Source organism: Schistocerca serialis, chromosome 7 (assembly GCF_023864345.2).
Source record: "Schistocerca serialis cubense isolate TAMUIC-IGC-003099 chromosome 7, iqSchSeri2.2, whole genome shotgun sequence".
NCBI classification, from domain to species: Eukaryota; Metazoa; Arthropoda; class Insecta; order Orthoptera; family Acrididae; genus Schistocerca; species Schistocerca serialis.
Window position 1 is genome coordinate 176,418,858 of NC_064644.1, and position 18,835 is coordinate 176,437,692.

General features: G+C 41.3%; 1 protein-coding gene across 1 annotated transcript in view; it reads left to right on the plus strand.

Annotated features, from left to right (window-relative positions):
- The window catches only part of LOC126412945 (nose resistant to fluoxetine protein 6-like), a 116,993-nt gene that overhangs the window by 36,016 nt on the left and 62,142 nt on the right, over positions 1-18,835 (plus strand). The window contains exons 3-4 of the mRNA XM_050082837.1: positions 6,394-6,479; positions 13,770-13,951. Coding sequence (XP_049938794.1) covers positions 6,394-6,479; positions 13,770-13,951 — 268 coding nt within the window. The remainder of the gene's footprint in view (positions 1-6,393; positions 6,480-13,769; positions 13,952-18,835) is intronic.

Consider the following 18,835-nt stretch of genomic DNA (forward strand, 5'->3'; position numbering starts at 1 on the left):
TCAGAAGCTTAACACCTAAAATTCATCGACATCGAATGATTGTCTATAAAATATCCCCCTCCAGGTGGTATAATCCCCTTTACCGTCTTCCTATGATTACTACGTTAGAGATACGACAGTGTAATGGTGTCAGTCTTCGTTGACACCATAGAATTTCGTGAGAATTAAATCACGGTTTGTTTCAAATGGAGCAAACCTCCATAACACGAATCTAACGACATCACATAGCTTCCAATACACTATCCATAGAAACATTTACATTGGTGAAACACGGTAGACGTACCAGCATAACCGTTCATACCCCAGAATCAACAACGCAACACAAATCATTGACATATTTCAGATAATATTTTAAAACTACATACTTAAATACCTTTGTTTACCACAAGCCTTAATTAGATAACAGGCTAGGCTCTATTACTGTAGCCACGCAAATGAGGTAGCAAGTTATTCTACTTTGCGATTTAACACGCGTCGTGACGAGGAAAAGGATGAATGCAGCTAAGTAACTGAAAGTCACTACTTGGAGTCAGTATTTGATGATGCGCTCAAAATCAGTGGACAAAGGTGGCTTTACTCTCGCAAAAAGCACACGCAGAACACGAGCATAAGGTGGACATTAAATAAACTGCTCTTTGTTCAGTCATTTACACACAGACGAAACAAATAATCTTCGCCGACTTACTGGTGACGTCGAATCCCCTGTTGCTTGCAAATAACGCAAAATAATGGTCAAAACGTCTTACTTTAAGTCCGATGACATCCGCAGGGTACGAGTTTCAATGGAAAACCAGGCCTCATCCCCTTTGATCCATTTGCGACCAAGACAGTAACATTGGCTGCTATCACGGTCTTAACGATGCATCACACGTGACACGAGTCACGCCAAACATCAACAAAACGGCGTGGCCTCCTGTACGCTCTCAGACGTCCGCAATTAGAGTCCCTACTCCATACCGACGCTCTCTCGCAAACCCGGCAGGCAGCCGGCCGCAGCAACTCCACAGGATAAGGAAACAGCAGAGCGCGAAGCGGGAGTTTCAGAAGGAATGCGCTACAGACAAGGAGGAAACGCAGAGAACCAACCGTGAAATTTTGTCACGATTCAATGTGAGCGCACATTATTGGTGACAGTGACCATGCAGTGTCGAGTCGTCGAATCGTTGTTACTCCTCAACAGTGCATATCATTTAACCACAAATGGTTCTATGCGTGTTAATGTCCGGATTGCAGCTGACAATAAGCTCATAAAGGTATGGAAAGGGGGTCACTACGCTTCCAGCAACATATTTTGAGCTGCGTTTCAAGGTCATTCTCCCTTCGGAAATACAGGAACGTAAATCATTGTAAATAGGAACTGTCATGGAATTTTTAGCAGTTTAGCGAATAAGAAAAGCAAATACTCTCGCACAAAATCTTTATTAATTTCTTCACGTACATTTGCACCTGGAAAACAACCCTTTGTTTATGTTTTCTGGATGTAGTTTTAATAAGATCTAGCTTAATTTTTAACATAACTTAAATCCACACCTGAATCAGATATTTCTGTCTCCATCCAGTAATTTGACAGGCACAAAGACGGTATGTTCTCGAAATCTAATACGTGTCTATTCTTGTTCCTATAAGCTATCACCTTTATATCTTTAGTAATTAGCTCTGTTCCTTCTTACAGTTCTTCTAGACGACAACATTCGGAGATTTTAATTTTACCTTTTATTTCCTCCATGACACAATTGTTAAAGCACTCCCATCTTCCTGCGTGTACGCCAATAGCTCTTCTCCTACACATTCTTGCGAATTTCTGTACAGAACTTAAAGTTTACAGTTTTTCCAAACAAGTGTCCATTAGTCCATAAATTATAGACATTCAATCGCTTTTAAACACCGCAAATGGGTTTCTGTTGCTAGGTGCACAAATATCCATTCGTCACTTCTAGATATAATATAACAACATTTTTAAGAAAGTTTAAATGGGAATGGCGCTTTATTAAAAAATTGTTCATGTATCCTTCAAGGTAGAAGTCATTCTTGATTCCATTGATTTCGGGCAGCACCCCATCGCGTGGCCAATTTCCAGTGCTGTTTACTGTAAATGTGGATATTTTATATTCCACAGACGTAGCCAGATTTCTACAAACATTGTGTTTAAAGCGATGTGTAAACATTCTCACAAAGCTGCAATAGCTATTTCTTTTTCCAATTGAAGTTTATATTCTTCCTTTATGGCAGTTGTCTCCGCCACATACTCCAGTTTTTGTTTCTTGACTTCAGTGTCATTCATTTCCAGTTTTGTTACCTATGCACATAGTACATTAACTGTACTTGAGGGAGATATTTCCTTAATATGGAGTGGTTTAGGTTGTTCGACACATTCGTTCTTTTCCTTATCAATTTTGACATAACATTGTTTGTGAGAACCAGACCCGACTGGGCAATATCTATATTTGATGGTATTGTGGAGATTAATGTCCTAGATTGTGAAAAACATGTTTCTCTTGCTTTAATGTAAAACTCCTGTATAAAACTTATTTCAACATTGTTGGATTCAATAGTAAGAATCTCCACATAGTTCACAGGTAGTCAATTAAAATTCTTTGCAGACAGAACACAACTTGTAAACTTTCCTCGCTCTTGAGAGTGTGGCAGACTTACTTGCACAGCAGTCAATTTACCTACAGGTGGTAGTGCGCATTAAGTAAATGCTGGAGTATAGCGCTGTACTTGAGCGCGGTTTTGGGTGGATTGGTACAGTGCACTAGTGCTATGGTGCTGTACCTGAACGCTATTTAACATGGAGTGGTATAATGGTATAGTATACTAACCGGCTAGAAGACTGTAGCACCTTATGTGAACATGGTTTTACATGGTGTGGAGTGGCACAGCGCACTAGCCAGACCATAGTTCTGTACACTGATGAGGTTATTGGTGGGGTTGTACAGGGCATTAGATGCATAATATACCCGCTCCAGCCAGATGCAGTATGTGACTATGCAGCCTCAGGCAGGGTGACGCTCCTGAGGGGCAGTCCCCCCACTCCTTCCGTCCCTCCCTCCCTCACTGCAGCAATCATGGTGTGATTGTGTGTGTGTGTGTGTGTCTGTGTGTGTGTGTGTGGCTGAGTGGGTGGGTGGGTGTGGATATGTATGTCCTGTCAGTCGTTTGTGGTGAAAATCGGTCAGGGGAAGTTGATCCATCATCCCATTCACTTGCGTTCAGGACCTGTAGGATCTCCAAAGCCATCATTTGCAAGCCAGCTAGTCAGTGGAGTCGGTTGTGACTTTGTTCCAAAGAACAGCTCATCCGCTGGTGTCCCCTAAGCGCCCCCTGCTGTCCTACCTACGACAACAGAATAGGACATCAGTGGGGCCGATGCAGAGTCCTAGAATTCGCACTAGTGTCCTCTTCCCCACACTCGCCAGTGGCAGAGTCTTCTTCCCTACCAGTACCAGTGGATCAGTTGTTACTCCAGCCTACTTAATCTTCTTCCCCCCCCCCCCCCCCTCCTCCTACCAATGGAGCAAGCAGCGTTGACACTGCAGAGGGCGTGTGCCAAACATGGCATGGATAGAGCCTCTGACCCATGCATTTACCTAGACCTACTAGAGGCAACAGATCTTGTGTGGCGTTCCTAATGCTCATATCAATCCCTGTAGAGTGAACATTTGCCTCGCACTGTGCTTTGTTTCCCTGTGCTCAGTTGTCAGTCGGTCATGCTGGTATTGTGTAGTGTTTTCCTCCATGTTCATTCTCTATGTAGTGCTCAGACTCTCTGCTCCAGATGGATTGATTTGCACATTGAGATTCGTTTCCCTCTTCCAGATTTCAGCTTCACAGCTTTTAGCCAAGCCACCATCAGCTAATGTAGCCACATTCACGCCAGCAGTGACAGTTCATGGCATTGTCATAGGTTGTACAGATACTAAAATAATGTTTCTACATTCTGAAATATATATTAAATACTACTGGTTATTTTGCAATCTCATGTTATAACATTCATTCCAAATTTCATAGCAACGATCAGATTTATTAACTTTGTTCGTCACATCTGGAGCTGCACCTAAAACTAGTGTACTTATACTCCTTGGCGCTGCAGCCCTATGCCAGTCAAATTACTATTTTACATACATTCAAATATCTAAATATGTCTAAACAGATAAAGGATTTCCTGAGATCATTGGATGGGATTGTCCCACTCCTCAACAGCGATTCGGCGTAGATCCCTCAGAGTGGTTGATGGGTCCCGTCGTCCATAAACAGCTCTTTTCAATCCATCCCAGGCATGTTCGATATAGTTCATGTCTGGAGAACATGCTGACCATTCTAATCGAGCGATGTCGTCATCCTGAAGGAAGCCATTCACAAGACGTGCACGATGGGGGCGCAAATTGTCGTCCATGAAGACGAATGCCTCGCCAATATGCTGCAGATATGGTTGTACTGTTGGTGGGAGGATGGCATTCACGTATGGTACAACCATTATGGCGCCTTCCATGACCACCAACGGCGTACTTCGGACCCACATAATGCCATCCCAAAACAGCAGGGTACCTCCACCTTGCTGCACTCGCTGGACAGTGTGTCTAAGTCGTTCAGCCTGACCGGGTTGCCTCCAAACACGTCTCCAACGATTGTCTGGTTGACGGCAATGCAATACCCATCGGTGAAGAGAACGTGATGCCAACCCTGAGTGGTCCATTCGGCTTTTGTGGGGCTCATCTGTACCGCGCTGCATGGTGTCGTGGTTGCAAAGATGGACCACGTCATGGACGTCGGGAGTAAAGTTGCGCATCATGCAACCTATTGCACACAGTTTGAGTCGTAACGCGACGTCCTGTGGCTGCACGAAAAGCATTATTCAACATGGTGGCGTTGCTGTCAGGGTTCCTACGAGCCATAATACGTAGATAGCGGTCATCCACTGCAGTAGTAGCCCCTGGGCGGCCTGAGCAAGGCATGTCATCGACAGTTCCTGTCTCTCTGTATCTCCTCCATGTCCGAACAATATCTCTTTGGTTCACTCCGAGACGCCTGGACACTTCCCTTGCTGAGAGTCTAGAAGGTATTGACTGTCTAGGCATGGTTGAACTACAGACAACACGAGCCATGTACCTCCTTCCTGGTGAAATGACTGGAACTGATCGGCTGTCGGACTCCCTCCGTCTAATAGGCGCTGTTCATCCATGGTTGTTTACATCTTTGGGCGGGGTTAGTGACGTCTTTGAACAGTCAAAGGGACTGTGTCTGTGATACAACATCCACAATCAACGTCTATCTTCAAGAATTCTGGAAACTGGGGTGATGCAAAACTTTTTTGAGGTAAGTATTTAGTTGCAGCCTTGGATATCTGGGCAGGTTGGAATTTCACGAGCTTTTCAGGAGATGAAGATACCCATAACGGTGTCGAAACCGAGTCCAAGACAAAAGATAATAAAAATTGGCAGCTGATGGACTGTGTACATCATCCATTTGAAACCTATTCACAGTTGGTGCTAACAGCGATGTTCTAGCTTATGTACCTTTTTCCATGTTATTCTATAAATAGTTTATAGCTGTTTACCTATTTTTTTATCAGTAATAGTGACATGTTCTCTCCATTGCTGGTGTCAAGTGCTTTCAAATGATGTATTGTACATATACATTACGTGTCTGCTTCATTAGTTCCAGACTTTATAAGAAATTATAATTACAAATGTTAATAACTTTGTTAGTAATAATTTTATTGCATGGTATTAATTTTAGTGAGTTCATTTCACAATCGTGAATCAGACATTGTATTTAGAGGTTTCGTTGCATGCCTGTAATCTGTTTTGGTATTTCAGTGAATATGTTAGGTTTTCATTTTATACACTCACTTGGTCATCTTAACTCATTCAGCAGGTATGCCACCTGAGTTCCCCCATTACTGGGATTGCCAACCGCTGCTGCCTGATGCCTAACACCTACCTCACGCCAACCCTTGCCATTACCTTACGGTCACTCTGTCCAGCCGTAAAAACCCAGCTTATCCAGCCAAGCCATATTATGGGAACCTGCCCGACACAGACATATCAACTGCATACTCATAATTCTTAGGGGACTTGTCGCTTTTAATGTTACATCTTCTCATTTTGCTGGGATTCCGGTCTTGTGTTCTTCATATCATTGTAAAACATTTTTGACAGCAGATGCAGTGCTGATATCTGTCTGTTTTGCTTCCACTGGCCATGCTGAACAACATTTCGACTGAAATCTACATTCAGTTAACACCAGACAGTATTAAAACTGAAGCAGAAGATATGATGAGTCGCTTTCCTAGTTTCGAACATTAACTGAATTAATAAATTTCTCTCTCTTTTAGAATGTCATTGCAGGTTACCTTACTTTCGACGCTGAAACTGTGAATATGTGTTCCAGAGGAGCCATGGTCCTGGTAGCAGTCATCCTCATCGTTTCTACAGTCTGTGACATCGTCACGTCAAAGAGCAATCAACTGCAGAAAGGTAATCACACTGACGAATTTCATCTAGAGTTCCATTTATCTCCTATATGAAGCATGTGCAGTTCATATAAACATTATTGCCGATCAGAAAAGTTTCTGTTCAAAGCCAATACAGTCCTCAGGCAAAATTGGCGTAAGAATTGAAGCTTCAGGCTGAAGATATCCATTTGGTAAAACACCACGGCCTACTGTGTAAATAGTCCATAACTGCCTGCTGCAAGTCCTCATCTGGTGGGAATTTTCGACCCTTCAAGGCCTTTCTTAGGGAACCGAAGGCATGATAATCGCACGGGGAGAGATGAGGACTATAGGGGGGGGGGGGGGGGGAGTGCTCAGGTTTCTCCCACTAGTCCGTATTAGATGAGGCTTGCCTCCTGGAACGACCAGCGTCTTGTGTGAAACCACGACCAGCACGGAACTTGGTGCACCATTCCACAATGGTGCTTTCCAAAACATGTAATGCTCTAATATGTTCTTCATTCTCTGATGGATGTCCACCGGTGTTAGTCTTTCGGTAGCCTGATGGTTCTGTTTGGACGCATTTGATAACAACGTCGTCAAAGTTCGTGTTTCCACTTTTACTGCACGCGTGTCAGAAAAACACAAATGCCACACTAAACCCTTGCTACATGTCGGTGATTATATACCTGCATCAGAATCACGCTATGTTGCGTATATACTGCAGCAACGCCCTCAAACGGAAGCTTTTTGATTGCCGATTATATTATCATACATTTAGAACCAGATGGCCTCGCAGTCGGGAGGGTGGCGGTTGAAATATCCACCTTGCCATCCATATTTAGATTTTCTATGTTTTCTTAAAAATCCTTTCGGCAAGTGTTGGGATGGTTGCTTTGAAAACGAGAACATACATTACCCACACCATCCCTCATCAATCTGTGCTTGTGCTCTATCACTACTGACCTCTTCGTCGATGGGGCGTTAAATCCTTGTCTTCCTTCCTTCTTTAGAAATCTGGTCTGTCAGGCGTCAAAACTTCTGATCGATCGAACAAGAGTAAATACGTTGACACAAATGTACAGGGTTACATGAATATGAATTTATCATACCATGGGGAGATGTTCATCTCACAACTGATATCAAATGAGAATACTCTTGTACTCGTTATGAAACAGAAGCAAATAGCTTCCGAATGTAATACTGAGGAATTTCTTTTGGTGCCTGAAACTCATCCTACTTCAGTTCTTGTAGACTGCTATCTGGAGGTTGGTGTGGAAGTATATGTCTTTCCAATGCTCCCCAGACATGCTACATAATGGCAGATCAGAGGAGCAGACAGACCAGTCAAATATCTGAACATTTCTTAGTGAGTCTGTTGTGTGGGGTATTGCATTGTCTTGCTAGAATATATCATTTGTTATTCTGGTCGTAAAGGTATGATATCAGATTTTCCATTCTTGCCACATACTGGTGAGCGTTCAGGAGCTCTTCAAGAACTCCCTCGCACAATTTCTCCAAGAGTTGGTGAGGTATGGGTCTCCCAGTATCACTGATTCCCATGATCTTTCATCAGGTCAGTGGACACGAACGACCGCCACAAACAGAAGCGAGGCTAATAACATCACTGAAAGCCAATCAGTATTGACACCAGATCAGTGACTGCACTTCATCACACTGTATGCTGATTTCAGTGATAAACTTCATCTGAAATTTTTGCTAAATACTGTATCAAATTCTGTGCGACCAGTGACTGTTTTATTTGAGTGTTAGTTATATTTAATATCGAATATCTTTGGAACAGAAGTAAAATAATGTTAAAAATAGAGTAAAAATGCCGGTTAGAGTAAATAGAGTAATAGAGTAATAGAGTAAATAGAGTAAAACAGAGTAAAAATACCGAATACCTTTAGGTCTTCGACCACGTTAGGGTGAGAATCATTGTACCATTACTTGCATAGTTTTCATCTTACCAAATACATTCAGTACGTAACGGCATTCAGTAATGATTAAATATACATGTTTAGTAAGAATCTCAGGAAGCATTACAGATAGTAGAATCACACAACGAAGTTGATCACTTATTTACACATATAGCGATTGCTACAGAAAATTATTATTCATTTCCAGTTTTTAAAGTATTTGCATCTTTACAGGTAAAAATAAGGATCCATGGATCAGTCACAGTTTCTAGTGAACAAAATTTTCACGGAAATACAGAGTGCTTCAATCAAATGACAAACAAAGACTTGATCATTTGTGAATTACATATGGTGTAGCAGATTTCAATAATTTCATATCTTACGTCTGTATAGAATGAATCATCGATTAATTGTGATTCAGATCGTTACAATCTTTAGGTATCTGACTCGATACAATGCTAAGTGGACTCGATGTCTTCATGAATCGACGGTCAGCGATGGTCCAAAGAAAATGTTGAAGTTACACAAACGCAATGTAGATTCAATGTCCTTCGTCGATGGATTAGGAGTTTCGTTTAAAGAAAGGTGAATTAATACAAACTCAGAGTCGACTTGCAGTATTCTGTTAGTGGCTGACAAAAAGTGTATGAACTTATACAGATGCAAAGTCGACCCGAGGCTTTCTCATATTGTGCTGTGCTGAAATCTTCACAGAAAATGAATTTGTGCAATACCAAAGAAGGCTCATGGTCATCTGGCATAGTGCTTTATAAGAATTTGTTTAGGTGATATAAACTCAATGTACACTCATTGTTTATATATCCCGTGCACCCGCCGAGAAATGCTTGCATTGAGGGAGCGTCTGGTTGATCACCGCAAGCAGCCTCTCCACCCACATCGTCATCATAGTGGCGGTATGCCGAGGCAATGTGTTACGAGTGCGCAGGTGCATGTCAGAAGACTTAAGTGTTGCCAACTCATTGCTGAGTACTTCACAGAATCATGAACAAAGTCAAATCGCAGCATCAGTGCTTAAGACTCATTCACACAATGCTACCAGCGCTATGTTGTGAGCTGATGCCGCTCACGGTAAACAAATTCGTGCTCTATACAAAACTTGGTCCCGATCCGCTGCACCATCTATAAGCTGGTACTATAAAGCCTTTCTACTGGCTCAACAATTATTAGCGTTCAAAACGTTTAACCTAAATAAATAAGGGTGCTTGATAGAGCAGAAAGCTCTCTTAAACTCACACTCATAATGAAAGTGACGCCACAAGCACTCCTCGAGTACCCTTATATACCATACACCCCTCGCAGAAAGTTTTAGGGTTTAAGAATGCACACGTTCTGTCAACAATCATGTTCACAGCTGAGCATGAGACCGTCGGCTACCGTTCGCAGCCAGGGGACTCGTAAGTTCTCAAAACTTCTAAGCTCATCACACACGCTTTTCATTTGTGATAGTGTTTGTGAAAAGTTCACTATATGCAGGAACACAGAATTATAGTGCCCAAGGATTCACAATACATCAGCACCTGATCGAGATCAGGCAGGGTGAGTAAAATGGTTCAAATGGCTCTGAGCACTATGCGACTTAACTTCTAAGGTCATCAGTCGCCCAGAACTTAGAACTAATTAACCCTAACTAACTTAAGGACATCACACACATCCATGTCCGAGGCAGGATTCGAACCTGCGGCCGTAGCGGTCACTCGGCTCCAGACTGTAGCGCCTAGAACCGCACGGCCATTCCGGCCGGCCAGGGTGAGTAAACATCACTACTGTACACATTCTTTGTTTCGTGTTGATTGATATCACACAGAGGTGAGACAGTTTTTCTTCACCAAAACGTTAGCCTGTTTATTCATTTTACGATATACAGAATGTCTATGGACCACTGCTAGCAACACGACAGTCTATAAATAAGATGCGCACCAGAACTGTGCAAAATGTTTGGATTATAATCCCAGGATCGTGACAATAGTCTTTCCAAGATTCTCACACATAAAATCATGCCCTGTTAAATTACATTTAGTCATTTGACAAGTAACTAACAATCCTCAATTACAAACGGTATGTTTTCCATGGTGTAACAAATATGATAATATGAAGAAAAGGTTGGTGCATCAAGTCTCCTAAACCAATATATTAGAGAAACAAAGCAAAACGACCATTGCCAGAAAAGCAACAAAGCTCGTAAATGCGAATGCCAACATCGCAATGCCCAGACGCTAACGTTACATGACGCACTTTAAACATCTACCCAGTAACTCATATTCTGCATACTGTTCAGGACATAGACAAAAAACACATACATACAAAGCTTTAATCAAAATACATTTGAAAAACATGTCATAAAGTACATTTAATCCAACCCAAAAATCATAGAATTTAAATTTGTGTTACTAATTAGGCACTACAGATTACTTCCACTGATGTGTTTAGTTAATAAATTTTAAAATTGCTATATACAGTCTGATTGTAGAGATCTGTACCTCATAGAAACTTGTAGGATAGCGACCAATGCTACGTCTAAGTGTGCTACAATGAGTAGTCCACGTAATGACTGGTCATGAATGTCCTTATGGGACATGCTTCAAGTACAGAAAGTCATCCGCGAACAGGTAATTGCAATGAAATATCACTGATTAGTGACACAGTTAAAGAGAGGATCCACACCCACAATCACTAACTGTCAGTTTACTATTTAACATTACGTAAAACTGTTGACAAGGAGGCACAAATCAGTGTGTACAGGACATAATTATCAAAACATGAATCAGCATTCTAGTACACCGTAGATTATCATACAGTGTGGCATCGTTTAAGCGAATAATTCACGACTTTGCATAAGCCTTATTAACATTACGTACATTCGAGCAAGAAGCTATGTCAGTCAAGGATTATTTGATAAGATGTCAAGCGCTCTTACATATTTTCATTGACATACACGTATCCAGAAACACTATACAATACTTTGCAAATAAACCAAGTACAGGTATAACTACAAGCAACATTAAAATAAATCTCTACTTTAGAAATTTTCTTAGATCTCTGTAGTACTCAAGCCTATCAGCTTCACAAGAATTGGGATGTGATAGGAGGAAACATCCTTCGTGGAGAATTTTCACAATACGGTACGAGCCAGTACACAATAACTGACACTTCTTGTTCCGTTTCTTGAGAACAGATGACTTAGGATGACATCTAGGAAGCACCATCTCGTCTAGATCAAACGACTGCTTTCGGTCTAGCTTTTTATCATTCGCTCTCATTCGTGTCACAACCCTAGCTAGCATTCAAAGACACAATCCCTTAGGTGTTTTTTCTTCCCACGAGATATCACTTCTTGGGGCGAGTGGAAGTGGAGCCATCCACTCGTTTCTCTCTACTTTGTTTAACATAATCTCGTTTGGTGTGTGTCCTTGGAAAGATGTGGAAGATTGATTTCTTCAAAGAGGGTGATGAAGTCAACCCACTTTGTTTATGCGGAGTATGGGTTCGAGTTAAACGGTTGAATTTCTGTAAATTTTTTCTGTACAATTACTTTCCGGGTGGAAACGTAAAATTAAAATCTGCTAGATGTTATGCTCACAAAACTCGCTCAGTAAAATTCGAAGCTTTATCGGACAATATGGCATTTGCTTTCCGAAGCGAGGGAAGCAGTCATTTAACATCTTCCCTTCCTTGAGGGTATGGCCAAGCTATGTCAATGAAGGCGATTTCTCCAGGTTTAGCTGTCAGAATCGGTGGAGAGGAGGAGATAGAGAGACGGGGGTGGAAGGATGTGATGGGCAGACACAGGGAGGAATTGGTGGACCCAGAGAGGGGTAGGAGGAGGTGTATTCAATGTATGTGTTGGGCACATACACAGGTGAAGCCGGTGGAGAAGCTAGTTGTAAATATTTTCCAGACCAGTTTTATTTTTGTCATCCTGTACTTGCTATTTTAAAAGTTAAGCCACCGAATTAATGAAGACGTCTGAGGTAACTGCCATTGCAACAAGTCCGAGAATGTTTTTCTACAACACTGCCATTGTGTAAGGCTTCATTCTTAAGTTCATATCGAATTCGTACTAATAGTAGTTAACTTCACACAAGAAATATTACTCAGATAAGAGAAGTTGGACAGAAACAATTGAGAATGAACAATTATTAAGTAGAGTAGTTGAAAAAGGATAAACATTACAGGAAATGTAAAGAGAAAAAAAAGTTGTTAGTGCACTGTCTAAGAAAATAATGCCTACTGGCAGACTACCAGACAACAGTTATTAGTGTATTCTGAAATTACATCTCCTAATGTCATGGTTTCAGGACATTAACAACATTCAAATTAGTCAAACTAATGATAATATTCACAAGTAGAACGTAATACCACGACCTCAGTTGTTAAACTGGTCAGCGAAGTAATAGTCTCACTTTGTTTGCATTCCTGGTCCACACAATGAATAAGAGGCAACATCATTTCCTGTATACGAGTGCAATCAGTGGATGAAACCCGTATCACTTTAATCATGTCAGACCAAAACAACATTTATTCATCCACCTTATTCGACAGCTGCGTATGGACACCCTTTATGGTGAGGACTGGATGCTCTAATTGATGCATGGGTTCTCCTGAGACAACAGTTAATGCCCGTCACTCAATCCCCAAACTCCCTTGTGTACAAGGTATAGTTTAAATAAAAGTTTAATGACATATTTGAAAATACTTGTCTTCCGACTGAGCATGTTAGCAGTTTTTAAAGACATTTCCTAATTTAAATGTTAATCACAATACCATTATGCATTTTTGCAACTCTGTTATTTTAAAACGAAAAGATCAGTCGGGGTGGATTTTCCTACAAATTCTAAAAGCTGTCTTCAAAATCTCGTATGACGCCGTTTTCTTCGTAAATCTCTGAAACGTCAAAAATTAAAAGAAAAATGATTATTTGTTACGGTCATAGATGGGATTTAATTAAAAATTAATTGCAATGACAATTTTATATGCCAATATTTGAAGGTATGGTATATACTTAGGACGGACGGAATATTTTGCGACACTGTGCTTCGAGTTTACTATACACTCGCTGACGAGCGGATTCCAAACAATACTAACAAAAAAATATTCTGTTTTATGTGATACAGCCACAGCATGTGCTTCCACTGGGCACTCATTTGGCACAGGCAGTGAGTTGGAGGGATGAGGAAGAGGAGTCCAGCATTCACGAATGCTGCAGGTTAGATTGGCTGACAGTAACGTGGCGTGGCAAAGCAAGTTCTGTTACACGAAAATCCTTACGTTTGATGCTAACTATAAACGCTGCATGTGCAGATGTAGTGAGCCACATTGGATAACTGATTACTTACAACAAGATGATACTAATAAATAAATCCCCCTGAGGTTTCGTCTTCTTATCGTTACAGGCATGGTATGGGAAGCATTCTCGGTGCGCAGAAACTGGATCTCTCTCACAGCCATCAGTAATTCGGGCTTCTGCAGCGTCCATGGCCTCAAGTGCCTCACCATGGCGTGGGTCATACTCTATCACGTCTACAAGATTGACAACGTTACTCCCGCCATCAACTGGGACACAACTGTTCCTTCGGTGAGTTCAGTGTGCATTGTGCACTTCAGTAACCATTTAAATGAAATCAGCTTTATTTATTTCATTTACTCATTAGTCCGTTTCGTTACCGCTGTACATCCCTCCCTTCTTAATGCAAATATGTTTTTCCGTAGATTTCATTCCTCAACTATTCTGGCTATTAGCCGTTTCGTACTTTATTTGACATCTTAATTTTCAAAATTCTTCGCCAACACTGCATTTGAAACGCTTTCATTTTCCCACAATGTGCAGTACATTTCTATATAGTATTTCGCATCTGGTGTAACTTCATTTTTAGGCTAATGTTAATATACAAGATGTTCCATTTATCGTGACCAAATACCTGTTTTATCAAGAAGCTATATAAAAGCCGGCCGATCTGGCCGAGCGGTTCTAGGCGCTTCAGTCCGGAACCGCGGTGCTGCTATGGTCGCAGGTTCGAATCCTGCCTCGGGCTTGGATGTGTGTGATGGCCTTAGGTTAGTTAGGTTTAAACAGTTCTAAGTCTAGGGGACTGATGACCTCAGATGTTAAGTCCCATCGTGCTTAGAGCCATTTGAATCAGCTATATAAAATATGTATGAAGAAAATGTTGATTAGCTACCAAGGGGACATTGACAAGAATGATTGCCTTTCTTTTTACTTCCTCTGCTACGAGGATATGAATAAAAGTATGCCTTTCCATATAGAACCTTATATCTTTAATTCGTTAGCCACTTGTTTCCTTTAAAAGCACGCCTGTGTGTGTGTGAATTCTGAAGGGACCAAACTGCTGACGTCTTCGGTCCCTAGACCTACACACCACTTAAACTTAGTTGAACTAACTTCTGCTAAGAACAACACACACACCCATGCCCGAGGGAGGACTCGAACCTCCGCCGGAAGGTGCCGCGGAATCCGTGATATGGCATCTCAAACCAAGCGGCCACTCTGCGCGGTGCACGCCAGTCATTACTGTTTTACTGACTTACATTCTCCATGGAGGCGTGGAATGTCTACCTGTTATTCGTTGCGCTACATTTTCTGATCAAATGTAACTGGACATCTATTAGTGGACGTTAGTATAGGGAGTGAACCTTCGCCCTTATGACGGCGTGAACTCTGCTGGAGACACTTTCACTGAAGTGTATGAATGTGTGTCGAGGAAGGGCAGCCTCTTTCTTACCACGACAAACAGCGAAAGGTAAAACAGCGTTGGACGCATGATTATGCCGAAATGAAGACAGTCCTGCCGACCGAAAAATGCCGCGCCGCAATACTAAATAAAAAGTCACGCTGCACGGTTACTTTCGGGAAGGACCGAACAAAGCCGAGACAGGCCGAGCTTGGGCCTGACCGCTGCCTGTACATCGCGCCCACGTGCTGCTAGGCACGACATAGTCAGCGCGGATTTAGAACATCCCATTCCAATTATGCTGAAGACTTGCTCCAGGTCCACACAAGCTATGAAGGCATCATCATTTTTATATTTGTTGGCACAGCAACACAAAATTACCACCAGAAATTTACACTAAGGACACAGACGCGAGTATCGTAAGATTGAACTACAAATAATATCTTCTCACAATATAAGAATATTACCACACTCTTAAAACCATCTCATAAACGATCAGACCTACTTGGCTAATCTTACTTATTAGATTATTAGACTACACAGAACGTTATTAACTATAGGCACACAACTTCAAGTGTGTCACCCACCACCTCACAGTCACTCAGTTCCAAATCATTACTCACATCTAGTGCTAGATGCTATCCCTATCATCACTGCCCCTCTCCCAAACTCCTGCACCAATGCATCCATTTTTCTACTGTACATCCAAAATTTGTCTAATTTACACACACACACACACACACACAGGCACGCACATATGAATGTGGAAGTGGAAGTGTACAAAATAATTCATTGACAAGATTCGCAGTACTCACAACATACAACCTAAGCGAAATACAACTTAACATACGAAACCACTTTTCCAGGTATGAAGCAGGTAAAAGGATAATAATAACTCTGATTTTATCCATACTGTATGAGAGGTCATGGTTGTGAATATACATGTTAAATAATATATCGGCTCAACCACTTGTTTATAGTGTAAAACACTAAGATTGACGCGTTTCGGAAGTCAAGCTTCCATCATCAGAATAATAAAAAGTAAAAGAACCTGTTAAAACTCGCTAAAATGGAACATGCACCAGGCACAGTAAAATTGATAATAAAATTAAAATATCGTGGCTACTTCCCTTGTTGCAGCCGTGTCTTCCAAGGTGCATCTCCACGTAGTCGTCAAAATATTTAAAAAAAACTTTAAAATGGTGTCGCCTGATTATCCACGCTATGTATCGTAATTTCCAGTTCTTCTAGTAGATCCAGAACACACTGAATGAACAGCTAACTGGTGATAGAAATAACTGTTTTAAACATTTCACTGGTTTCTTTTAGTAACTAAATTTTTAGCATTTGGCAGGATACCATCATTTCATGAGGTCCTTGGAACATGGATACGTTATCTGTTTGTATAGACATCTCTGTGACTTCCTTGTTTACTTGCGCGTGAGCTCACTCGAGTTTCAGTGTCGTGTTTGGCTACGTGGTGTGTGGTACCAACGAAGACGCACGGGCGGTTTACACCGATAGAGGAGAGAGCCATGTGGTTAGATGTTGAACACCATAGGCGACACCATTGCAGAGGTTTTTTTTTATATTTTGACGACTACGTGGAGATGCACCTTGGAAGACACGGCTGCAACAAGGAAAGTAGCCACGATGTTTCAATTTTATTATCAATTTTACTGTGCCTGGTGCATGTTCCATTTTAGCGAGTTTTAACAGGTTCTTTTACTTTTTATTATTCTGATGATGGAAGCTTGACTTCCGAAACGCGTCAATCTTAGTGTTTTACACTATAAACAAGTGGTTGAGCCGATATATTTTTAACATGTAATAATAACTCTACTAAGACAACACTAGGGAGACAGTCGACTTATTTGGCGTTTGAGTCATCAAACTTCTGACTGGTCTGATGTGGCCCACCACGAATTCCTCTACTGTGCCAACCTGTTCGTCTCAGAGTAGCACTTGCAACCCATGTCCTCATTTATTTACCATATGTCTTCGTCTCTGTCTTCGTCTAAAGTTTTTACCCTCTACAGCTCTCCATGTAGTACCATGGAAATTATTCCCTGCTGTCTTAACAGGTGTCCTGAAATCCTGTCCCTTCTTCTTATCAGTGTTTTCCACATATTCCTCCCCTATCCAACTCTGCACAGAATCTAATCATCCCTACCTTACCAGTCCACGAATCGTCTATAGCACAACATCTCACATGCTTCGATTCTCTTCTGTTCCGGTTTTCCCACAGTTCATGTTTCACTGCCGCAGAATGCTGTGCTCCAGACGTACAATCCCAGAAATTTCTTCCTCAAATTGAGGCATATGTTTGATGCTAACAGATCAGATATCTCTTGGCCAGAAATGCCCTTTGTGCCAGTGCTAGTCTGCTTTTGATGTCCTCCTTGCTCCATCCGTGATTTGTTATTTTGTTCCCTTGGTAGTAGAATTCCCCATCATCTACTTTGTGACCGTCAATACTAATCTTAAGTTTCTCACTGTTCTCATTTCTGCTGCCTCTCATTACTTTCATCTTTCTTTGATTTACTATCAATCCACATTCTGTACTCATTAGACTATTCTTTCCATTCAGCAGTTCATCTAATTTTTCTTCACTTTCTTTGAGGATAACAGTGACATCACTGAATCGTATTATTGATATCCTTCCACATTGAGCTTTCATCCCTCTGCTGAACATTTCTTTATTTCCATCACTGCTTCTTCGATGTACAGATTGAACAGTAGGGGAGAAAGACTACATCCCTGTTTTACACCCTTTTTAATCCGAGCTCATCGTTCTTTGCCTTACACTCATATTCCCTCTTGGCTCTTGTACATGTTGTATATTACCTGTCTCTCCCTAAACTTTACCCCATTTTTCCTCAGAATGTCGAACATCTTGCACCATTTTACATTACTGAACGCTTTTTCCACATCGACAAATCATATGAACGTGTCTTGATTTTTCTTTAGTATTGCTTACATTATCAGCTGCAGCGTCAGAATTGCCTCTCTGATGCCTTTACCTTTCCTAAAGCCAAACTGGTCGTCATCTAACACATCCTCAATTTTCTGTTCCATTCCTCTGTATATTATTCTTGTCCGCCACTTGGACGCACAAGTTGTTAAGCTGATTATGTGATAATTCTCGCACTTACCAGGTTTTGCAGTCTTCATAGTTGTGTGGATGATATTTTTTCTAAAGTCAGATGGTATATCGCCAGATTCATACACTCTACATACCCCCGATTCCGATAGTGGATCCCCTATCTCTTCTAAACCTCCTCCCGTCATTTTTTCTGTCACATCAGGCAAATCTTCACTTTCATAGAGGTCTTCAGTGTACTCTTTCCACCTATCACCTCTCTCCTCCGCATTGAACAGTGGAATTCCGTTGCACTCTTAATGTTACCACCCTTGCTTTAAGTTCAGTGAAGTTTTTTTTATTTCTCTATATTCTGAGTCAATCCTTGTGACAATCATGTCTTTTTCGATTTCTTCACATTTTTCATGCATCCATTTTGTCTTATCTTCGCTGCACTTCCTATTTATGTCATTCCTCAGCGACTTATGTTTCTGTATTCCTGAATTTCCCAACATTTTTGTACTCTCTTTTATCATCGATCAACTGAAGAATTTCTTCATTCACCCATGGTTTCTTCACAGTTACCTTATTTATACCTATGTTCTTCTTTCCAACTCTTTCCAACTGCTGTTACTGCCCTTTTTAGATGTGTCCATTCGTCTTCAACTGCACTGCCTACCGAGCTATT